Below are 23,013 nucleotides of genomic sequence, written 5' to 3'. Positions count from 1 at the left end.
GGTCCAAGCTAGAAAGACGGACATATTCATAATCGCTCAAGGAGAGTCTGAACTATTGAAAGAGTTCGTGATCCGATTTCAGAAGGAGATGATGTTGTTGCCGGCAGTGCCGGACGAGTGGACAGCTGAATCGTTCATCGAAGATGTCAATCCATTGAGCTCCGATGCCTCCAAGAAATTGAAGGAAAGCCAGTTGGAATTTCAGACAACCACGCGAGCAGATGTCCACAATCAATATGAATAAAAACTAAAAATAGAAGATGATCATTTAAGCTTTTCGGTGTCTTCCAAATGAGATATTCCAGGAGTCGCTTTCAGCCTTACGAAAGGGTTGATGGGCATAGAAATAAAGGATTTCAGTCATCGAACAAGTTTGCTTCTGATAGAAGGGCGAATCGTGGTTGGAGCAGTAGAGCTTTACAGGATTGTCAATCCGGCAAGCTCGATTTTTTTAATTCTAAATTAAGGGATTATTTTTTAATTCAGAATGCAAAGGAGACATTATTTTCAAGAGGATAAAAACGTAGCATAGAGGATTTTTAATTTTATTTCTTAAGGACATTCATTAATAATAGGCAATGATCGTTAACTAAAATTGACAGAATTTCTATTTTCTACCAAATGCATAACATATAGACATTTCCTTTTTCATGCCTAAAACAAATTCAACGGATAAGAATAATATTCCTTTCTTTTGGACCCCAAAATTGACATTAATTATGATTAATTAGTATGAACTTTAAACTTAATTTATATAAAATACTGCAATTAAAGTTTTCTGACGACACACATGACGCGACAAGAAAAAAATCACGTGCAGTATCCAATCTGGATCCACACTTGGCATCCTAAGATTGACGATGGTTAGTAGGTTTCCTAAATATACCGACAAATTTCAATTCTGTGTAATTAGGCAATTAGATTCATCTGGTTCGTGTCTGAGAAAGCCACTCATTCAATTTCCAATTCGATTCATCCCAGATCCTATATAAAATTTTGATATTACAATCCCCATATATAAATTATTATTTCCATCTCCCGATCCGATAATACAATTCCTTAATTATTCTTCTGATTTTTACCTGGACTCCTGACATTGCTTTCATTTTACTCCAAACCTTTGACAGTAACAGAGCTCGCTGGCGATTCATTGCCGGGGACTCGTAAATTTGCGGTGTATTTTGAAGATTTCTTTGTGGGTTTGCTTTTCCCAGCATTGAATTTTACCTCAATTGTTGCTTCACGAGTTCCTGAGGTAAAGATAGCTTTGGATATCTCTGTTATTCTTTCTTATATAAAAAATTACAGAAAAAAAAAAGAGACGTTCTTTCGGTCTGAGTGGTGGATTTCGTGGAAATAAATAAAAATTAGGGGACATTTTAGGATTTTTGATTCTTAATTTCATCTTGGTTACCCACATAAGTGATGTTGCTTGCAAGATTGTATTTTTTCCCCCTTTCTGCTGTGAATTTACTGTTTCAATTTGTTGTAAAACTTTATCTTTCTGCTTATGATTTGCAATTTTAGTTTTCTGCAGGTTATGAGGTGGACTTGATGTTCAGGAAATAATTGAGAATTTTTTTGTATATTTGTTGCCACAGAAGTTGCTCTGAAGGCCCAATTTTTAGGCAATTGATAGGTTCAATACTCTCAAATTGGACAAAGATTCAACCTTTTTGTGGTTTCTTTTAGTTTGGGAGAACTGTGGTTCATAAGCCATAAATCTCCCCATGTTTTCTTTGTGGATCTTGTAGAAGTTGCTACACAATTGAGAAGCTATGTCTTCTTTTTCATCTAAAGATGCTTCTACATTGTCCTATCCAAAGTCACTTTTGTCTATTGTAACTACAGTAGGGGGCCTTGCTGTGTTTTTAATCCTTGCTTCCTCATTTCTGGTCTCTCAACCTATTGGGACTGCTGTCCATGAGTATTTTTATGGTGTACACCATCTAGATAGGGTAACATTTGATGGCGATGGAGTTATTAATGATACCGCAAATTTTAATCCTATAGCAGTAGAAAACAAAGAAAATGAAAATGGAGTTGAGGATGAAAAGAACCAGACTTCCAAGCCTCAAGATGAAATGACAGAATCAGATGCAAAGGGGGAATTAATTGAAAATTCACCCCAAACAACTGTTTTTTTTGAATCGAATAGTTCTGTGGCTCAACCACATCCTAAATCGAAGGAAGAACATGGAGAGAGTAACAATTCTAGTTTGCCGAAGAAAACGAAAAATGAAGGGTCTCTTTTGTCCTCTGATACCCGTTTGGAGGATGTGAGGTCTTCATCTACTGGATCCAATGACATAAATCAGACTAAGCTAGATCCAGGTTCAAGTTTCATCCTTGTCTTTTATAATCCGTATCTTACTCAAATCTGCACAGCAGCACATTTTTGTTTCTTTATTAGAGCTCATGAGTTGCTTTTCTGTTTTCTTCTCTAAATAATTAAAGCAAGCAGTTATTTCCTTTGATTTCTGAGTTGATGTTAGATCTCCTTATTATACAAATTAGTCGTCCATGAAACTGATAGGGGAGTTTGAAAATTAATAATTGTGCTTATGGAAAACAAACAATTCCGGGATAGCATAAAGAAAAACTATTGCTACTTTGCAGCCCATCCATCCTTAGTTTTATGGTTTACTGTTATATCCTACTTCCGCTGCTCCCTTCTTTTCGGGTCACTAATGTAAATGAGATGCATAATTTGCTGCACACTAGCAAGTACTGGGCGGCAACTAAAGAGATAGCCATCAGAATGCTTGGTGTTCACTTTCCATCCTCTTGATATCTTATTCCAACATCTAGCTAGTCTACTGGTAGGTGGATTTGAGCAAACTCAGTATAAATGGCATGTTTTGTGTAAGTTACTTGTAAATATATACTACGTTTGTGCTGCTCCAGTTACATGTGGACGAAATAGGACCCTCCTGTAATTTTTTGAGACAATCGGAATGATTGAAGAATTGAAGTTTTTTATTCTTGTTGATGAAATTTATATCACAGCGGTATTTAGCTTCAAATTTTTTGGCTAGCTGCAAGCAAACTTTTTGCTAAACCCAATCCTTTGTGATACTGTTTGAAACTCTTAACATCTATCTTTGTTAATGTTGCAGAATGTGATCTATATCATGGAAAGTGGATTTATGATCTGACCGGACCGTTGTACAGAAATGACTCCTGCCCCGTCCTGTCACAGATGCAGAACTGTCAAGGAAATGGAAGGCCTGATAAGGATTATGAGAACTGGCGATGGAAACCTGCTCAGTGTGACCTGCCACGATTTGATCCAAAGAAGTTTTTGGAGTTAATGAGAGGAAAGACTTTAGCTTTCATTGGTGACTCAGTTGCTCGCAACCAGATGGAGTCAATGCTGTGTATCCTTTGGCAGGTGACTTTACGCGCTCTTAAAAATATACAGTAGTTGGGTAGTTCTGGAACATGGCTTAGGTTAGCTATTGAGTGACCTTGAATCTTGATCCTTTTGTTACTTTGTGCAATTTTTCCTTTGACTTTGTCTTGTCTTTTAATTTTTCAGCATCTTAAAGTTTCTTCTCTCTCTCTATATTGAAGATACCAGCTGCGTTTCTACGCGAAATTTCACAACTCTTCTGGAGTTCGGAGAAAGTGCTGCTATTCTATCTCTTTCTTTGTTAAGATTAAAATCTCTTTCTTTGTTAAGATTAAAAGTTCGATCCAATTCTTGGACCTTATCTGCTTGGTTCTTTTGTCTGCCTGCTTATTCTTCCCTGTGCATGATTTATGGTCCGGCCAACTTGTTTTATGCATTTTCATTAGGGACACAAAGGGCTTAACACATTGAAGTTGAAATTACCTTATTGAGAAAAAATTGGGTTACTGTTCGTAGTATATAAGTTACAGTTCTCAGCTCCCGAAACAAGGACAGGTTGTAGTCACATTTCCCCAATTTTTACTCCAAAATTTTCCACTGTAGGATGCGCCGCGGTTCAGCTATAATGTACTTAGTTCTTGTATTAGGATAGTCACAACATCGTTATTCTCAACTCCCTAGTTTAGTTAATATCAATAAAAACATGTGAGCTTGCTTTTGTGCATTGAAAATCTGTGCTGGTAGATACCTAATCAGTTCAGTGTCATAAACTGGTACACTGGTAGATACCTACCATTTAGAAATGTAAAGGTTTATTTGGTTCACATGAGTGTAGGTTGGATACAATCTCCTAGAGTGTTGATCTTGGGGTTGTAGGTTGGATACAAATTCATGCATGGGATGGTCAAACATGTGTCATAAACTGGTGATCAGGAATATTGTGGCAATCAGTTATTGTTTACTCCTGAAAAGAACCTGGAATAAAATAAACTTTTATGCCAAAGAAATAAAGCAGAAAAATAATGTGGTTGTGGTGGCAACTCATGCATGGAATGGTCAAAGGGGGCCTAGTGGGAAAGTTGGATAGGGGAGAGAGGTAGACAAGTTGGACATGGAGCATATATGCCGGCACACCCATGAACAAAGTGCCCGATAGAAGCTCTCTGCTATCTATCACCTTGATTTGTGAACGTAAGTTTCTGGCTGGATCATTGATGTTACTCATTTGAAGCATATGTCCTCTTGGTCAAGTCGTAGAAGTGGTGGTAGCTTAATTGGGGTTCCAACCACTAAATGTTGTCTGTTTAATAGTGAGTTATAGTGCCTGTCAAGAGTTCCAGAATTATATTCTTATCTGCCTTGTCCCTTTTTCTTGTTCTTTTGTGCTTGGAGAAGCTGATGACTACGCTTCTTTTATCCTAATTTGGTTGTTTCACGTGCATTATAGTTGTTTACATTTCAAAAAATGAAATCTTTGCCGTGAGAGTATCCATAAAGCCACTTATTAAAAGGAAAAGAAAGAGATATTACCCATGAAGTCCTTAAAATCTCCCAATTGAAGTTACAGAACTTTAGACATGCTTTATGTATCTTCCCAAAGCACATGTTTTTAGAAGACAGGTGTTGGTTCATTGTGCCTCTTCATCTAATTTACTTCTTATTTTTTGGCAGTATGAAGTTCCAAAAAATCGTGGAAATAAAAAGATGCAGCGATACTATTTCAGATCCACATCTACTATGATTGTCCGTATTTGGTCTTCATGGCTTGTTAACCAAACATCTGAGCCTCTCGATTTCGCGCCAGCAGGTGTAGTTAAGCTCCACCTTGATGTTCCTGATGATGGGTTCATGCAATATATCCCCCAGTTTGATGTCGTCGTGCTCTCCTCTGGTCACTGGTTTGCAAAGCAATCAGTTTACGTTTTGAATAATGAGATTGTTGGGGGACAATTGTGGTGGCCCAACAAGTCTAGAAAGATGAAAGTCAATAACATTGAAGCCTTTGGAATCTCTGTGGAAACCATCCTGACTGCCATGGCAACACATCCGAATTTCAGCGGTCTCACCATTGTACGTTCTTTCTCACCCGATCACTACGAGGGTGGAGCATGGAACACGGGAGGGTCATGCACCGGAAAAGTGCAACCTGCAGAGGATGGTGAACTTGTTGAAAATGGCTTCACAAACATAATGCATGAAAAACAATTCACAGGTTATACTCGTGCTATTAAGAAGAAAACCAACAAGTCCGCCTTACAATTTATGGATATCACAGAAGTCTTTGCATACCGCCACGATGGACATCCTGGTCCTTACCGGAGCCCCGACCCAAATAAAATCACAAAAAGAGGTCCCGACGGTAAGCCCCCTCCACAGGACTGCCTGCACTGGTGCATGCCAGGTCCTGTTGATACATGGAATGAGTTAGTGTTTGATCTCATAGGGAGAGACTTCCAGAGTAGACAGAGCAATGCTTCATAAGAAGAAGGATCCTTAATGCTAAAAAACATTTTTTGTGCTTCTACAGCACAGCTACGGGAAGATTATTTATCTCTCTCGAATGGAGTTTAGCTTTTTAGTTACTTTAGATCTCTTGTTGTAGCTGGTGTTGTAATCTATGTTTAGATATCCACGGTAAGATAATTCCTAAGTTACACGAAATTTTCACAGGTCTCAAGTATGTGTGCAGGGATATTTAACTAAATACAAACGTTTTCTTTGCAATAAAATATTTCATCTGATTTTTCCCTCGCCCATTACGTTTTCGCCCTTTTACAGGTTCATTTAAAAGATTAGCAAGAAAGACAGGTTATATTCTTTTTGTGGAAACAATTGACTTTCAATTTTTTTTATCGAAGGGGCATGTGATTTTCAAGGACTGTTATCCTTTGAAGACACTACGAAAGATGTCGATAAATAGTCCTAATCAGTCTTCAAGTTGATGATCAGACAACTAAGCCTGTTTGGTCAAGCTTAGTTTTCAAGTGTTTTTTTTTTTTAGTAAAAAGTACTTTTTATCCAAAATTAAGGTGTTTGACCAAGTTTTTTTAAGGAAAAAAAGTGCTTTTGAGTAAAAGCAGAACTAATTTTGGAGAAGAAAAAAATGGTTTCTATCCAAAAACACTTTTTTGAAAAGTATTTTTGTAAAAAATACACTTAAAAACGTTTTTTAAACGCTTGGCAAAACACTAATTGTTGCTCAAAAGTGTTTTACAAATTAATTAGACAAATACAAACTAGGTTGACAAAAGTACAGGAGATACTGCTTAAAATTTCGGATTTTAGAAGTTTGCATCATCATTATTAAATAGGGAAGAACAGAAGTGCGCATTCAATAGGTTATGCTCTATATTTTGCTAAGTCAGATGTGTTGAAGCTTTAAATTGTAGAAAAAAGAAATTTCATATTTCAATTTATATTTCTTTTCGAGAGGAATCTATACAATTCATTGATAGTAACGAAAATCCGAACATGAAAACATAAGCATAAAACTGAGCAGGAAACCTTTGACAAAACATATTGCTATCTGAGCAGTGCAAAGAGACAAGAGAGTGAGAAAGGCTCATGAAACCAAAAGCACTTCCTCCAGTTTTTTGGCTGAAATTGTCCATGAGGAGTAGATTTATTTTTATCATTTAAATATTACGTTAGAGCATTTTAAATCCTTAAGTTTGCTAAAGTAAAGTATTTTATAGTCTTTAACGGTACCAATCAAGTACCAATCATGTGACGCTGTGCAAAAGATAAAACCTAGTGGTTAAAATAAAAAAGAGCCATTCCTGATTTCCCCCAACCATGATTCACAAAGAACCCCAGCCTTCTGAAGCAAACTTTCCCCTTAAGGTTGAAATTGTCGTTGCTTCGATTGTTTGTGACCAAATTGATTTTACCAATTTTTTTATTCTGTTTATCGTTTTCTTTGGGTTTCTTCAATCACCCATTCTCCAATGGCTGCCACTAAACCATCATCTGATCTTTCTGTCTTTTTTTCAATTCCAACCTTATTTTCTTAGTCTGAAAGAAAACCCCAAAATTTCTATTCAGCCAAAGATAATCAATAAAATAATTTTTGAATCGCAATAAATAGAAATCAACAATAGAATTGAAAATATTTTGCAGACTTACATGGTATGAAACGACAGGTCGACATTCCAACTGGTATTATTGGAGCAGTGGCAAAATGTCATCTCAACGACCAAACTTATTTAACAAATCCCTTGAACCTTCCTCGTAGCAGCACCATTAGCTATGGTTGGTGTTGCTGGGTTTTTAAGCTTGGTTTAGTTTAAAAGAGGTTGGTGGGGAAATGGAGTGGAAAATGAAATTTTGATTTTTCATCCTTGGGGAGTCCAAATTTCACATCTATGGTAGATTCTGTGCCCCAAATCATTTAGACTTATGAAACTAAGCGGGCGGGGAGGGTATGACCCCTCCCCATTGAACAAAGGGGATCCGTAGGGCGGGCTCCGATCTATATGACCTCCGGGTGGTACAAAGTATAGCCTTTAGTTCATTTGCAAGAGAAAAGGCCTAGAAAGTCAGTCCACTAGCAGTTTCATTGGCCCTTTTGAACCCTAGCTTCTCCTTCAAGCATCTTCTGTGGCCCAGGTAGTAACTACTTTACAGGAAAAGGGGAGCGATGGAATAGACTATTGTAGTAGCCGAAAGTAATGTTAGAAGACGACCTACGACATCTGATGGTCAGATGCCGTAGGTCGGTATATCTTTGAAAGCTCAGACGGAGAGAATAAACGGACTCCTCGAGACTTTTTTTGAGTATGATTGGGCCCTGCAGTGGTAGAACCTGGTGAACCGGGTATAGTATCGCATATAAGAGAAAGCTTGCTTTTAGGAGTGATCTTTCGCCTTTATTGAGGAGATATAAAACAAGCTTACTTACTAATAAAGCGGCAAGAAGTCCTGGTACTATCTAGGTGTGAAGAACCCCGGAGGTGACTGCAATGAGCAGAAATCTCACTAACGGGCCTAAACGACGAGCAAACACTCAGAACGAGGGGAAGAATCGACGAGGCGAGTGTTCTCGAAGAGAAAATCGTGATGGAAAAAAGCGTGAGAAGAATTCTAAATTCGAGATATGCAAAATAAAAAAACTCCCTTGAGGTAAGGAGTAGTATAAGAGTGGTTCGGCCATCGATAAGCCTCTCCTTATTCATTCTATAGGGTGGGGCTGCGGACCAACAATCCAGCAAAAGAGCTGAAAAGCTCCTTTATTAATTCCCATAGAGGCAGTCAATATCAATATCTATACCAGAGATTGCTTTTAGCTTTATCTTTTCAGAAGATTATTCCCTTAGTTTTACCTACCACCCTTTCACGCTGTTTAAGGGGCATCATCTATTGAGAGAGGTGGGGTCACACGAGTAGCGAAAGACTGAGCTTGGTCATGTTCTCATGCTTCACACAAACCCAGGCTAGGAAGTTTTGTGTTCTCAGTATTGTATCGAGTGGATTAGAGTCTTTCACCCTAAGGCATAAGACTTTCAGTAAGCCTTTCATTCGGGGCTTAATCCTTGTATTGCTTCTTACTCTTTCACCTTTCAAAGAAGTCGAAATAGAAAGGGGTAGGAAAGTTCCTATTGACTAAAGGTTGGTTCTTCGCTTTCCTTTAGAATAAAAGTTGCTATGAAGCCCCTACTACTTACTTTGTTTGATTCAAAAAAAAATTGTCATATTGGAGGAGGAAAGCTCATTTGTTGAGTATATATATATATATATATATATATATATATATGTTTAGCTTAAAAGAAGGTGAATGAGAAATAGCGGAAAAAATAAAATTTTGATTTTCCCTCTCTCATTTACGTAATAGCCGCTTATTTGAACGGTCATCTTGAAGAGTTGCACCTCTTTATTTAAACCCAACCTGTTGGCTATAAATAGCAGGCCCAACACTAAGTGTGATTTGCTAAATTTCTGAATTCTCCTCTTCCTTTCTGCATTGTTTTCTTACAAAACAAACAACGTAAGTGTGATTTATTGCCGCCATTTGTGTTCATTGAAACATTGGGGTTTGAAGTACCGCTATACTAGTGTGTAATCCGTTCTATCTTGCGAGAAAATAATCCACAACCTCAGGTACTAGGAGGGAATTAAGTTCCTTAAAAAAACACTGTGAATTCAGTGGGCTTAGATTAAATTCTGTTTATTCTATACATTCTGTTTATACGTTATTTTTCTTCTCCAGAATTTTTTTTACAAATACAATATACTAACAAGCTTAAGGAACTTAATCCTTATATTCTGTATTTGTGTTATACATACTGTTTCTGGAGACTAAAATATGTGTGGTTTTCTACTCCCGTTATGGAGATTAAAGCCTTCGTGGTTTTCTACTCCAATTTTTTACTTTAACGTATATTCTGTTTTGGTTTATTATCTGTTATTTGGAGATTAAAATCCTAGTGATTTTCTACTCCATTGGAGACTAAAATCTACGTGATTTTCTACTCTAGTTTTATTCAGTTTGAAGATATAAAAACTCCGTTGTATATTAAACATTTGTTTATGTCATTCTTTTACAAAAATGATGACTGAGAACGGAAATAATCATGTTCCTATGGTGACTGCTAATGCATCGACAAGCCGAACAACACCGACACTGGCAAAAAAGTCCGAAAATTTTTTCGGGATTGATTTCAAGCGGTGATAGCAGAAGATGTTCTTCTACTTGACGAATTTAAGTTTGCAGAAGTTCATTAAGGAAGATGTTCCTGTTCTGCCTGACGAAGCTCTAGAAAATGAACGCTTTCTCGTGACTGAGGCGTGGAAGCATTCTGATTTTTTGTGCAAGAATTATATTCTTAGCGGACTGGAGGACGATCTGTATAACGTCTATAGTAATGTGGAGACGTCAAAAGAACTGTGGATTGCGCTTGAAAAGAAATAAAAAACTGAGGACGACGGGTTGAAGAAATTTGTTGCCGCAAAATTTTTGGACTACAAAATGATAGATAGCAAGTCTGTTATTACCCAAGTTCAGGAATTGCAAGTGATTATTCACGATTTTCTTGCTGAAGGTATAAGTCGAATTATTATTTTTTTCAAAGTATTAATTATATTATTATTATTAATATAATTTTTATTGAAGGTCTTGTCATCAATGAAGCATTACAAGTTGTAGCATTGATTGAGAAGTTGCCTTATTTGTGGAAGGACTTCAAAAATTACTTCACAAACGCAAGGAGATGTCGCTCGAAAATCTCATTGTTCGGCTGAGGATCGAAGAGGACAACAAAGCTGCTGAAAAGAAGGGTCGTGAAAACTCAACAATAATGAGAGTAAACATTACTGAGGATGCTCCACAAAATAATAAAAAGAGGAAGAAGCCTTCTAGACCAAAAAGCAACCCAAGCAAGAAGCGATTCAAAGGAAATTGCTACAACTGAGGGAAAGCTGGACACAAATCTGCAGATTGTCTTGCTCCATAGAAAGACAAGAAGAAGGGTCAAGCAAACATGGTTGAAAAGCACGAGGATATTGATGACTTGTGTGCTATACTTTCTGAATGCAATCTCGTGGGAAATCCTAAGGAGTGGTGGATTGATTCTGGATCCACTCGCCATGTTTGTGCTGTTAGAGAAGCATTTGCTACATATTCTCCCGTTGGACCCGAAGAGACTTTTTTCTATGGGAAATTCTGCAACAGCCAAGATTGAAAGATGTGGCAAGATATTTTTGAAAATGAGTTCTGGCAAGGTGGTGATTCTGAACAACGTCTTTCATGTTCCTGAAATTAGGAAGAACTTAGTCTCTACTGCATTTCTCGTCAAGAACGGGTTTAAGTGCATTTTTGTATCTGATAAGGTTGTAATAAATAAGAACGAAATATTTGTAGGAAAAGGTTACCTCACTGAGGGCCTTTTCAAACTGAATGTAATGGTTGTTGAGAATAATAAAATTTTAGCTTCTTCTTACATACTTGAGTTAAATAATTTATAACATATACATTTGGGACATGTCAAATATAAAACTTTGGGAAAATGATTAATTTGGAAGTATTGCCTAAATTTGAATGCGACAAATCAAAATGTCAAATATGTGTAGAATCTAGCAAGTTTGATATGAAAGGCTTGGGAGTTGCCGATTTAATCCTAGGTATTAAGATCCATAAGACTCCTCAAGGTCTTGCATTGTCGCAATCTCATTACATTAAAACAGTACTTGAGAAATTTAAGCACTTAGATTTTAAAGTTGCAAAGACTTCAATTGACGTGAATCTTGCACTAGTAAAGAACATAGGCCAAAGCATATCAAAATTGGATTATGCTCGTGTATTGGGCTGTTAAATGTATATCATGAATTGCACTCGACCGAATATAGCTTGTGCTATAAGTAAATTGAAGATACACGAGTAATCCAAGCCAATCTCACTGGATAACAATGAAACGAGTTTTGGGATACTTAAAACATACCCAAGACTTTGCTTTGTACTACAGTAAATATCCTGCGGTGATTGAGGGATACTGTGATGCTAATTGGATCACCGGTTCAACTGATTCTAAATCCACAAGTGGATATGTATTCACTATAAGTGGATGAGTGGTATCTTAGAAGTCGTCCAAACAAACGTGTATTGCACGCTCTACAAGGGAGGTTGAGTTCATAGCCTTAGAAAAAGTCGGTGAAGAAGCTGAATGGCTCCGAAATTTCTTGGAAGATATCCCATTTTGGCCCAAACCGTTGGCCCCAATATGTATATATTGTGATAGTAAAGCGGCAATTGGAAGGACTGGGAGCGTTATGTATAACGAAAAATCTCGTCATATATGGCGAAGACATAAAACTGTTAGTCAATTACTCTCTAGAGGAATTATTAAGATTGACTACGTAAAGTCAAGCGATAATGTGTCGGATCCACTTACGAAAGGCCTAACTAGAGAGGTAGTTAAGAAATCATTGAAAGGAATAGGACTATGGCCGAGGACAAGTCATTGTGGCGGTAACTCTACCTAGAAGACTGGAGATCCCATGATCTAGGTTCAAGGAGATCAAACAAAGTCATTAATGACGGTTCAACATTGTCAACTAAATTTTTTTTGTCCATTCTCGTGATGAGACAATATTCAGTACCAAGGATAAAACATTAAGGCTTTTTAATGGTTTCTAAAATTGATACGGGATTTATCAAATAGTGTATCTATGGGATGACACGTTTAGGAATCACCTATGTAAGTGTGAAGTGTTAGCCGCTTCAAGGAGAATTTTGTAAGGCCAGTTCTTTACGCACTTATAAAACCAGGCGGTATTTATGGATGAAACAAACACAACAATGAGAACCAAAGATGGTTAAGGGTTGATTGTGTGACTTATGGTTGTCTAGGTATACACTAAAGTTCTACGGTTCAAATATATCAAATCTACCGATTGACCGAGTTTATTCGACATAAGTTCACTACGAAAAGTTCAAAGGGAAACCTACTTATCCAGATGCGATTAATCCTGTCACGACCCAAAATCCATTAAAGGCCGTGATGGCGCCGGGCACCGCTGTCAGGCAAGCCAATACTAAATACTTAATTCAGGTCTCATTTTAATATTTTTGAAATCATAATTTTTCCCCTCAATTAAATAGTATAAGATGGAATTTACAAAATACATAGTAATATCTTTAAAAACTCCAATACAGTGCAATCCATAATCATCCCAAAACCCGGTGTCACAAGTGCAAGAGCATTAACTAGGAATGTAAAATAAATACAACAACTGTCCGGAATACAAATTGGACAGGAAAAATGTAAGTACTCTGAAGAAGACTCTGTTGGTTGCGGAGCGTCGCATAGAATGCAGCTCACCCAAGTCCCCGCCATAATCACGTCTCTGCGCCCACAAGGCCGCTAAACATATGCGTACCTGCACAAAACTGTGCAGCAAGTATAGCATGAGTACGTAAATCAACGTGTACCCAGTAAGTATCCCGCCTAACCTCGAAGAAGTAGCGACGAGGGGTCAACTCGGACACTTACTATAGGCTATAATTAATATACCAATGATATGATGAATTATGGATTTTTTGAGGCAACGGTAAACACTATAACATGATGCATGTAAATAATTCTCTTGTTAATAGGGAATTTTCAAATTTATTTTCATCTTTTAACAATTTATATCTCCGGCCAATGAGGCTATATCAATTATCAATAATTCCAAAACAATCAGTTAAGTCATGCGCAAATCATGCCGAGGTCGTACGGCCCGATCCAACATAAAATTTAAACTTTGCACTGATAGAGGGTCGAATGGCGCGAACCATAGATGCATCTATTTAATCTGCCGAGGCGTTCGGCCCGTTCCACAAAAGATAATACATTCAAACAATCAATCAAAAATTCATCAAGGGCAATTATCCAAGAAAAGGCAAATCTCTCTTTTAAAAGTCAAGAGAATGATGTCTAGCCTTTTAGAAATTTATTTACAAGGTTCGATACAATTTAAGCACTTCAAATTGACAACAAGATTGCAAATATTACGAGTAAGGCATGTTTTTGGGTCCTAGACTACCCGAACTTAAGCATAATAGTATCTACACACGGATTCTCGTCACCTCGTGCGTACGTAGCCCCCATAAATAGGAGCACACCTTAATTTATTTCACCTATGGGGTAATTTCCCTCTTACAAGGTTAGAAAAGAGACTTACCTCGCTCTGAAACTCCATAACCGGCTCCCAAGCCCTTCCGACGACTCAAACTGATTCCCAACGCTCCAAAACTAGCCAAACAATGTGTAAACAAATGAAAATATACTCTAACACTCATAACAATTCAATTTACAACAAATTCCCAATTCCGCTCGGAAAGTCGATAAAATCACCCTCAGGCCCAGGTGCCCGGATTCCGAATTTTTTTGAAGATAAACATTACCCAAAATTACAAACTCAAATATATAATTTATTCCCAATTCCATGTCCAATTTCGTGATCAAAATCCAAAAATACTTAGTTCTGGGTTTTTCGTCAAAATCCCAAATTTCAACTAATTTCTCATAATTTTCCAAGTAAAATTCCAGATATAATCCAAGTATTTAACTATCAATAGGTGGGAATCACTTACCTTGACATAGATGATGAAGATGGAGCTCCAAAATCGCACCTAGGTCGACTTTCATGGAGGAAAATGAAATGAAAAGGGCCAAACTCCCGTTTAAAACAATCTGCCCAGATGCTGCCCTTCTTCTTCGTGTTTGCATGACCAGTGTCGCGTTCGCGAAGGCCTGACCATGCACAGCACCGCGTTCGCATTCAAGCTCTCGCGTTCGCGTTCAAGCTCTCGCGTTCGCGGTAGCCAACTGCCCTCCTTCTTTGCGTTCGCGACCACTGTGTTGCGTTCGTGTAAGATTGACCAGACCTTGCCTTGCGTTCGCGTCCACTGCTTCGCGTTCGCAAAGGCCAAATCCAGCACCCCCAAAATTTTCTTCTTCGCGAACGCGGTACTTCCTTCGCGTTCGCGAAGAAGGAAACCAGATACCAGAATCAGCAGTTCCAAAACAGCTCCAAATAATCCGAAACCACCCCGAAACACACCCGAGGCCCTCAGGACCTCAACCAATCATACCAACTAGTCCCATAACACATTACGAACTTGCCTGAGGCTTCAAATAGAATTGAAATCACGAATCGTACCCCAATTCAAGCTTAAAGAACTTTAAAACTTCAAACTTCTACATTCGATATTCTACATTCGATGCCGGAACCTATCAAATCACCTATGATTGACCTCAAATTTTGCATACAAGTCACATTCGACATTACGGACCTACTACAACTTCCGGAATAGGAATCCGACCCCGATATCAAAAAGTCCACTCCCGGTCAAACTTCTCAAAAACCTTCAAATTCCTAACTTTCGCCAAATGACCCCAAAATGACCTACGGACCTCCAAATCTACATCCGGACGCGCTCCCAATAACAAAATCACCATACAGAGCTATTCCCAGGCTCGGAATCCCAAACGAACATTGATAGCATTGAAATGCACTTCAACTCAAATTTAAGAAATCTTTCTAAAAATGCCAACTTCCATAATAGGTGTCGAAACGTTCCCGGGTCATCCAAAATTCGACTCGGACATACGCCCAAGTCCAAAATTATCATACGAACTTGTTGGAACCTTCGAATCCCGATTCTGAGGTCATTTACTCAAAAATCACTCCTTAGTCACTCTTTCTAACTTAAAACTTCCAAAATGAGAATTTTCTTTCCAAATTAACTCCGAACTTCCCGAAATTAAATTCCGACCACACGTACAAGTCGTAATACCTGAAGTTAAGCTGCTCAGGGCCTCAAACTGCAGAATGATGCGCAAGAGCTCAAAACGACCGGTCGAGTCGTTACATTCTCTCCCCCTTAAACATACATTCATCCTCGAACGTGCTAAGAACTGCTCTGGAGTTGTCCGAAATCAATGGTTAACACCTCGTGCAACCCACCCGTGCTATCACAACTCAGTTGAGCACATTTGCTCGATCAAACCTGAAGATATTCTCTTTTATTTAGGCAAATAAGCCTTAGAGCCCAGTTCCAACATCCGAAATTCTCTGCCAGGCCTGCTTTCAACATAGAAACACCATATCAATCACCACGCGATGTACCAGAACATGACTACATACCTTTGATGAATTCACCATGCATCGCAACATTCACATGACCATAATAACATTCTCTGATGCCGACATTCCCCGCATCTGATGTTCACCGTGCACCTCATGACATATATAAGTTTGGTTCCAACTCTTGCGATACCGCCGCGATGGACGAGACGTGTAGAAATTCATAACCAACTGCCGAGTAAACAAATCATTGAGTCTCTCCTCCTTACTAGAATCATCACCCCATTATAACCAAATAATGGTATTTGCTCTTTACTATACTTCATATAATCTGATCGCACTGATCCCGGATCCAATAATTTTGTCTCACCCAGTATAAGCTGTTCAGGCAATAAGCCACCTCAGACGCTCCTAAAAGTCTCATGTGATGCCAGAATGTGCCAATAAGTTACAAACCTGAACGTGATACCTAAGGAAAATGAACTCTAGAAAGGATTACTCAACCCACGTTACTAATTAGACAACCGAAAAGGTGTCATGAACCTTCCTCAGAAAATGGGATACAAAACACTCAAAATAGAATATAAGGGATTGTACTCAACATCACACTGTTGCGGCGCGCAACCCGATCCAAACAACATACCCGTGGCGGCGTGCCACCCGATCCACACATAAAATCTATAAGGAAATACTTACCGAGCTAGAATGCTCATTACTACAAAATACCCGAATATCGTCCACAAGAACGCTAAGTGCATAATACCATCACCGGGAGGACAAATAGTGCCATAAGCTACAAAACTCAAGCACAACTAAGGTGCCATATATGATCTGAATCTCGAGAGCCATCCCGCTCACATAACACCATCGCTACGCGGAACCTCAACACATAGGAAATTTATCAAGCCATTTCACAACTCACACGGCACAATATAGTACTACATGAAATAGCCGACGACGAAATAACATCCAACGTCCAAATACTCCTCCAAAGCGCTATGCTGAAATGAACACATCTGGCATGACATAGAGCCCACATTCACATTTAAATCCATCCACAGACCTCAAGTCGATTCTGATCGCACAGTACTAGGATAATAACCTTTCAAGGATCCATAATAACCTTTTTTCCCACAACACACGAGAACAGCCATCGACTTCGTAACAAACTTTCAAAATTCTCAACCAACTGAATAGAGCGCCATTCAGGCATAATTTCTCAAATTAGCGATAGTACCACAATCTCCATACTTGGTCTCAATATTTGATCAATTAAGTGACTACAGGTCTTACTTATACAATTTTCTCGTGGAATATGCTCCCACGACCTTCCGCACCAGATAACAAGTTTGCACATCCATTCCACTGACCATACTAATATTGTAAAGTGAATCAAGGACCCGTAAATCAATACACAAAGCCTCTTACACATGATACTGATCTCAGGTGACGCTGATTACACTACCAGCTTGCTTTAAACCTCTAATCTTTTCTGCTCGTCCGATCTGGTGACATTCTTGTCAACACCAAAATGCAACCTCGATCCTCAACTTCTAATTTCCATGTTATTTGACGCACTTAATCACGCCAATGTGCAAGAGTACAAGAATTTCATCATAACTCCTGAACCACTAAATAGGGTAAACACTCCATCATATAGAAACCTTCTACTTAACTCATTTCAAGAGAACCATTGCAACACGTAACTGAATTCTCATATCCACAGAAAATGCTAACCTCAAGTAGTGGTCTAAACCACCATAACTCTTCCGGGATCCATCTACACATAACATGCCACAATACTTGAATTCCTCCAAATAAAATCAATTACGACGGTCGTCAAGCCTCGCACGTACCGCCACAAATCACATGCATAATTCAATGCGCTGAAGGAACTGATCATTGCCACCATTATGATAATTCAACCATTGTTAGCTGACCCATCTTTTTCCAATTTATTCTTAACTTGCCTTAGAATTAATAATAGCTCCATTCATTACATTACGAACCTAAATCTGCATTCATCCCGAGTGACCTTATTTCACGAGACCACGTTGTCCCAAATCCCATGAACAATCTCATACCCTCATTGTGCGCATATTCGCATCTTTAACTAGTACATCCATTCTGATAATTCCTCTATGAGTCTAAATATATTTTCTTCCATCTCTCCAATGTTACACCACAACTCGAAGATAACGCAGAACACTCCAAGCCCCTTTCATAATCCGCTGCAAAAGCTCGATTCTTAACCCTACTACGGGCTCGAAATCCTTAGGCACCGCACTTTAAATTTTTTGAATCCACTAAGACTATTATTAAGAGTCACTTACTCTGACTTGTTCCCAAACATGATCAACTCCAAGGCCCTACTAGCACATGGACACTTTCTCAAGGAAAAACCCGGTTGTCTCACTTTTCCTGTACATTACGTCTACACGAAGCATAAACTCTAAGTCTTCCCAAAGCCTGAACATGAATCGATAAGGCCAAATATAGCACACATCCCCCAAATACTTTGCTCAAATTACCATTCGATATTTTCTTTCCTTAGTCGTAATGACCCACCAATACACCGTTAACTAGAAACTGCACAAGTAACTGGCCATACTATCCAATCGTAGATGGTGAGACTCTCCCACTTTGCTCGAAGCTACCATTGCCTAAACCTGGAACCCACCAAGATTCTTTCTTCATCGGTGACATGATCCTGCACACGCAACTTACCAAATTTCTTGAAATTTTTCTGTTAAACCTTTCATGAACACTTCGAATTACTAGCCACATTTACATATCCAACCTTTTACTGGATAGCCAGTAGAATTCTCCGTAAAAGCTTCGTCAACCACGCGACCACTGACCTGCTCACAGGAGATAACCCACATGTGGAAATTCCATGCCGACATCACCCAACAATGTTGCACTGAGTACAATTACTATGAAATTGGTAATCCATCTTGAGACCATGCTCATTCACCAGTTGTACAAACTCATTCACTCCTCATGGACATCAACTAAAGGTGCGACAATATCTCCCAATCAAAAGTCAGGTTGTATCCTTTTTCATATCGAGCAACTCCTTCCTATCGCATCCAATCTCCCGTCGTAAAACAACTAATGCTCCAAATTAGGTCCATAGACCCAGTCACTGTCCACCCAAAATCCCAAATCACTCAAAACCTTTCTCAAGGCGTGTAGTCATCCAACCACAAAACGCATATGCTACTCAGCCACTCTCCCACTTTGGCCAAACCCTCTCCTTTAAGCAACCACTCGACTTCTATTTCTCACACTTAGCCTTCTGGAAATTTAACCACTGTAAGACACCTTCCACATGTCTTTCCTCATCCTTCGCTGCCCAGTTATTGCCTTAAATCAAAATCTATCTCTGTAGCATTTGAACTAATAGATTGCTACTAACTTTAAACCCTTCCGAGGATCATCTTTCTCGAGCCATCAATACTAAGAACACCGCTTCGGTCCTAGACCACTGCACATTACGGTCCCTTACAGCCGCATCCCTGGCATAATTTCACAATACCTTGCCCCAAAGGCGAATTGAAGAAGACCATAACACCGGCAAACTTAACACATTCAATCAAGGGTGACGACTCCATATTACAGATGAAAATTCCATCACGCTCGAAAATACCAAGTCTCGTTACTCCATCAACCCAAACTTGAACATTTATAGTCCGATTGTCTTTCCTCCGCCGGAAATAAAATACCGAATCTCTGAATAATACACTGAGTAAACCTCCTTTCAAGTCATTCACTGCCCCGACACATAGACAAGCATCCTACCATCACATCAATACTGTGCGATAATAACTCATGAGCATCATAGCAACCCGTGCATTAGGGGTGGGCATTCGGTATTTCGGTTCGGTATTTAAGAATTTCGGTTCAGTATTTCGGTATTCGATTTATCAATTGTGTATACCAAATACCGTACCAAATTATTTCGGTACGGTTCGGTATTTCTTATTTTGGTTCGATACGGTTTCGATATAGTTTCGGTTTAATAATCGCTAAATAAACAACACTAACGAGTGACAAATTATTATGCATAATCTTTATCACATATATTTATTTTCATATTCACTTTCAGGAATGAGTATGCAATCTCAATGTTTATCACAAGTCACATTCTCTTCAAAGAATTTCTCCCTTTTTATAATTACCATAGTGATAACTATTACTATTTTGGCTTTTCGTTCGCCCATATTCATTGGTCAATCACTTGTCTTTATTTAAACTTATCATGCACTGCTATCACATTCACTTCAATAATGGAGCAAATCAAGTGGGACAAGCTTCATGTTTTATCATGAAAAATACATTATTTTTCTTTAGTTATTATTATTATTATCAATATGATGCATTAGGACTCAAAACCAATGCCTTACCCATATAAAGGCATTGTTAGGCTATAATGCGTTGGAACTTGAATCCAACGTCTTTTCATCAACATAGTGCGTTGGAACTTGAACGCATCGTCTTACCCTCAATCTTTGGTATAATAGGCCAAAATTCACTAGGACTTGCACTCGGGCCTTTAAAATATTATTACTTCATAATTATAGGCATAAGTAAATTAACTTTCAAGAAAACTTATATAACTATTTCAATCTTGAAACAGTTCCTCTGCAACAAAAATGTTAGTTAGGATATATGCCAATTTGTTTTTTTAAAATGATACAATCATTTTTACATTTTAATAAATTAATTAGGGGAATGTGCAGATAACCTATAACCACTTATATTTCAAAGACTATAAGAAATTCACCAAAAAAAATCCAATACGGAGGAATGAGCCTTATGTTTCCAGCAAAAATATTAAAGGCTTAATGCATAACCATGACTATTATAAATTATAACTATAATGAGTTTATATTGATTGTATATTCGAATGCCAAATTTGCAAGGTACTGTAAAATCACCTACATATTTGATAATTTTGCTTTCAATGAAATACATCATGTGCTGGTAATATTATTATTAAATTACCTTAATAATGATCTATCATAGTATGTAAACGGTCAGAACATATATATACGCTGGAATATTATCTTTGTCCTATAAGAGATGTAGCAAATAAAGACATACCTTTCCATTTCTTTATTTCACTCGATACAATTGAAAAAAATATTTTAAATAAACACTGCACATAAAGTTAATGCAAAGATATGAAAGTATGAATGAGTTTAAATGGATGTAAAACTTATCTTTTTATCATCATCCAAGACATTTTTTATTGTACTTGATCTCATTTGTCTACTTATAATTTACATAGTCTTGACGTAGAAGATCATGAAATGAAATGAGCAATTCATGCTGATAATGTGTTATAAAATAAAAGTAATTTAGTAAAACATGAACAAGACATGTTGTTATGAAATAAAAGCAATTTAGTAAAACATGAACAAGAAATGGAGATAGAGAGAAGGAAGAGATTTTCTTCTTCAATTATGTGTATTTTCTTATCTATTACAAGGCCTTTATATAAGCATGAAAAGTGAAGAAAAATATGTCATTGAATATGTCATTAAGCATAGAAATATGTCATTGAATATGTCATTAAGCGTTTGAGAAGATCATGGAGGAAGAGTAGACATCCACCATAATTTATTTTTTCTTATAACAGGTTCAAATTAGCTTCGTTTAGTTGCTTGTGTTTGTACAATATTAATCTTTTCCTGTTATTTTGTTATTTATATGCATAATTGCATACATTCTTTTAAAATCTTGTATTTTTTAGATTTGTTCGTGTTTACCCTAAAAACGGATAACAATTGAATTTACATGCAATTTTAAGGATACGTGATCTAACTTGCTACAGAATGAGAAATCAGATTAAGATTGAAATTAATGATAAAAAAAGTAAATGCAAACCACACAAGTTGAACAATCTTGGCCTTGAAGGTTGATCACCCTCGAGTCAAAATTGCTACACTCGATGCCAGAACAGAGCAATGAGATAATAATAACTAGAAATGAAAGTTTATAGCTTTAGGATGCGTGTTACTATGTGTTTTACAAATAATCAGACCCCCTTTATATAGTAGGGGAGTCCTACTTTAGGTACAACTCTATATAAGGTAAAAAATCTTATGATTTGCTAATTAAGCGGTTTTATTGATGCGTGCCGAGATTCCCGCCGTGATGCGCGACCGGTTACGGATATTTCAGCCTTCCATTATTTTGGTTCGATGATGTTCTCTCGAGTTAATTCGGAGTCGGAGTCAGTTCCGGGGTCACCGACTCGGTAATCTTTGAAGGTGCATGTTCTAACTTCATACCTAGGTTTTATGGAATCCAAGGTCGTTCTTCAACCCATTATATTTAACCCCCCGTCAGTTAATGGTCTGCCGCTTCAGGATATGAACCGCCGTTTAAGAAAACTATAAATATCCTTTTCATCCATTCATTAGAACTTTTACATTCAAACATTTGGACTTGTGTTTTTAAGAAAACTTCATCACTCTCATCTTCAAACTTCTTCCCTTCTGGTTTTCTGAAAGCCTTCTTTTCTCCTCTATTGTAACGACACGGCTGATTGTTTTTAGCATTATAACCTCGTTCCCCCATTTACTGCTTAAATTGTGATTTACAGTTATTTTATGACTTACCGGGTTAGTTGGTTCAGGTCCGGAAGGAATTCAGAGTGAAATGCGACACTTAGTTTCATAATTGAAAATTTTAAGTTAGAAAAGTGACCGGATATGGACCTATGTATAAACGATCTCGGATTTGAATTTTGATAATTTCAATAGCTCCGTATGGTGATTTTGAACTTAGAAGCGTGTCCGAAAAATTATTTGGAGGTCCGTAGAGGAATTAGGCTTGAAATACCGAAAGTTGAATTTTTGGGAAGTTTGACCGGGGGGTTGAATTTTTGATATCGGGGTCCAAATCCGATTCTAAAAATTTTAAAAGGTCTGTTATATCATTTATGACTTGTGTACAAAATTTGAGGTCAATCGGACATGATTTGATAGGTTTCGGCATTGTTTGTAGAAATGGAAAGTTTTAAAGTTCATTAGGCTTGAATCTATGTGTGATTCATATTTTTAGTGTTGTTGGATGTGATT

At 37.8% G+C, this 23,013-nt stretch overlaps 1 protein-coding gene across 2 annotated transcripts; it reads left to right on the top strand.

Annotated features, from left to right (window-relative positions):
- The first annotated feature begins 836 nt into the window (after window positions 1–836).
- On the top strand, window positions 837–6,084 carry LOC107802407 (protein YLS7). 2 transcript variants are annotated; one of them, XM_016625905.2, is made up of 4 exons: window positions 837–1,255; window positions 1,538–2,334; window positions 3,120–3,394; window positions 5,027–6,084. In XM_016625905.2, exons 2-4 carry the CDS (start codon window positions 1,779–1,781, stop codon window positions 5,834–5,836), a joined length of 1,641 nt encoding a protein of 546 aa, XP_016481391.1. In that variant the 5' UTR covers window positions 837–1,255; window positions 1,538–1,778; the 3' UTR covers window positions 5,837–6,084. The 2 variants fall into 2 exon arrangements, with proteins under 2 accessions (XP_016481391.1, XP_016481390.1); XM_016625904.2 differs by having other exon boundaries at window positions 878–1,255; window positions 1,528–2,334.
- The last annotated feature ends 16,929 nt before the right edge of the window (window positions 6,085–23,013 follow it).

This window comes from Nicotiana tabacum, chromosome 4, assembly GCF_000715075.1.
Source record: "Nicotiana tabacum cultivar K326 chromosome 4, ASM71507v2, whole genome shotgun sequence".
Taxonomy (NCBI): domain Eukaryota; kingdom Viridiplantae; phylum Streptophyta; class Magnoliopsida; order Solanales; family Solanaceae; genus Nicotiana; species Nicotiana tabacum.
The sequence above is the reverse complement of the archived record's forward strand: the minus strand, read 5'-3'. Positions and strand labels throughout refer to the sequence as shown.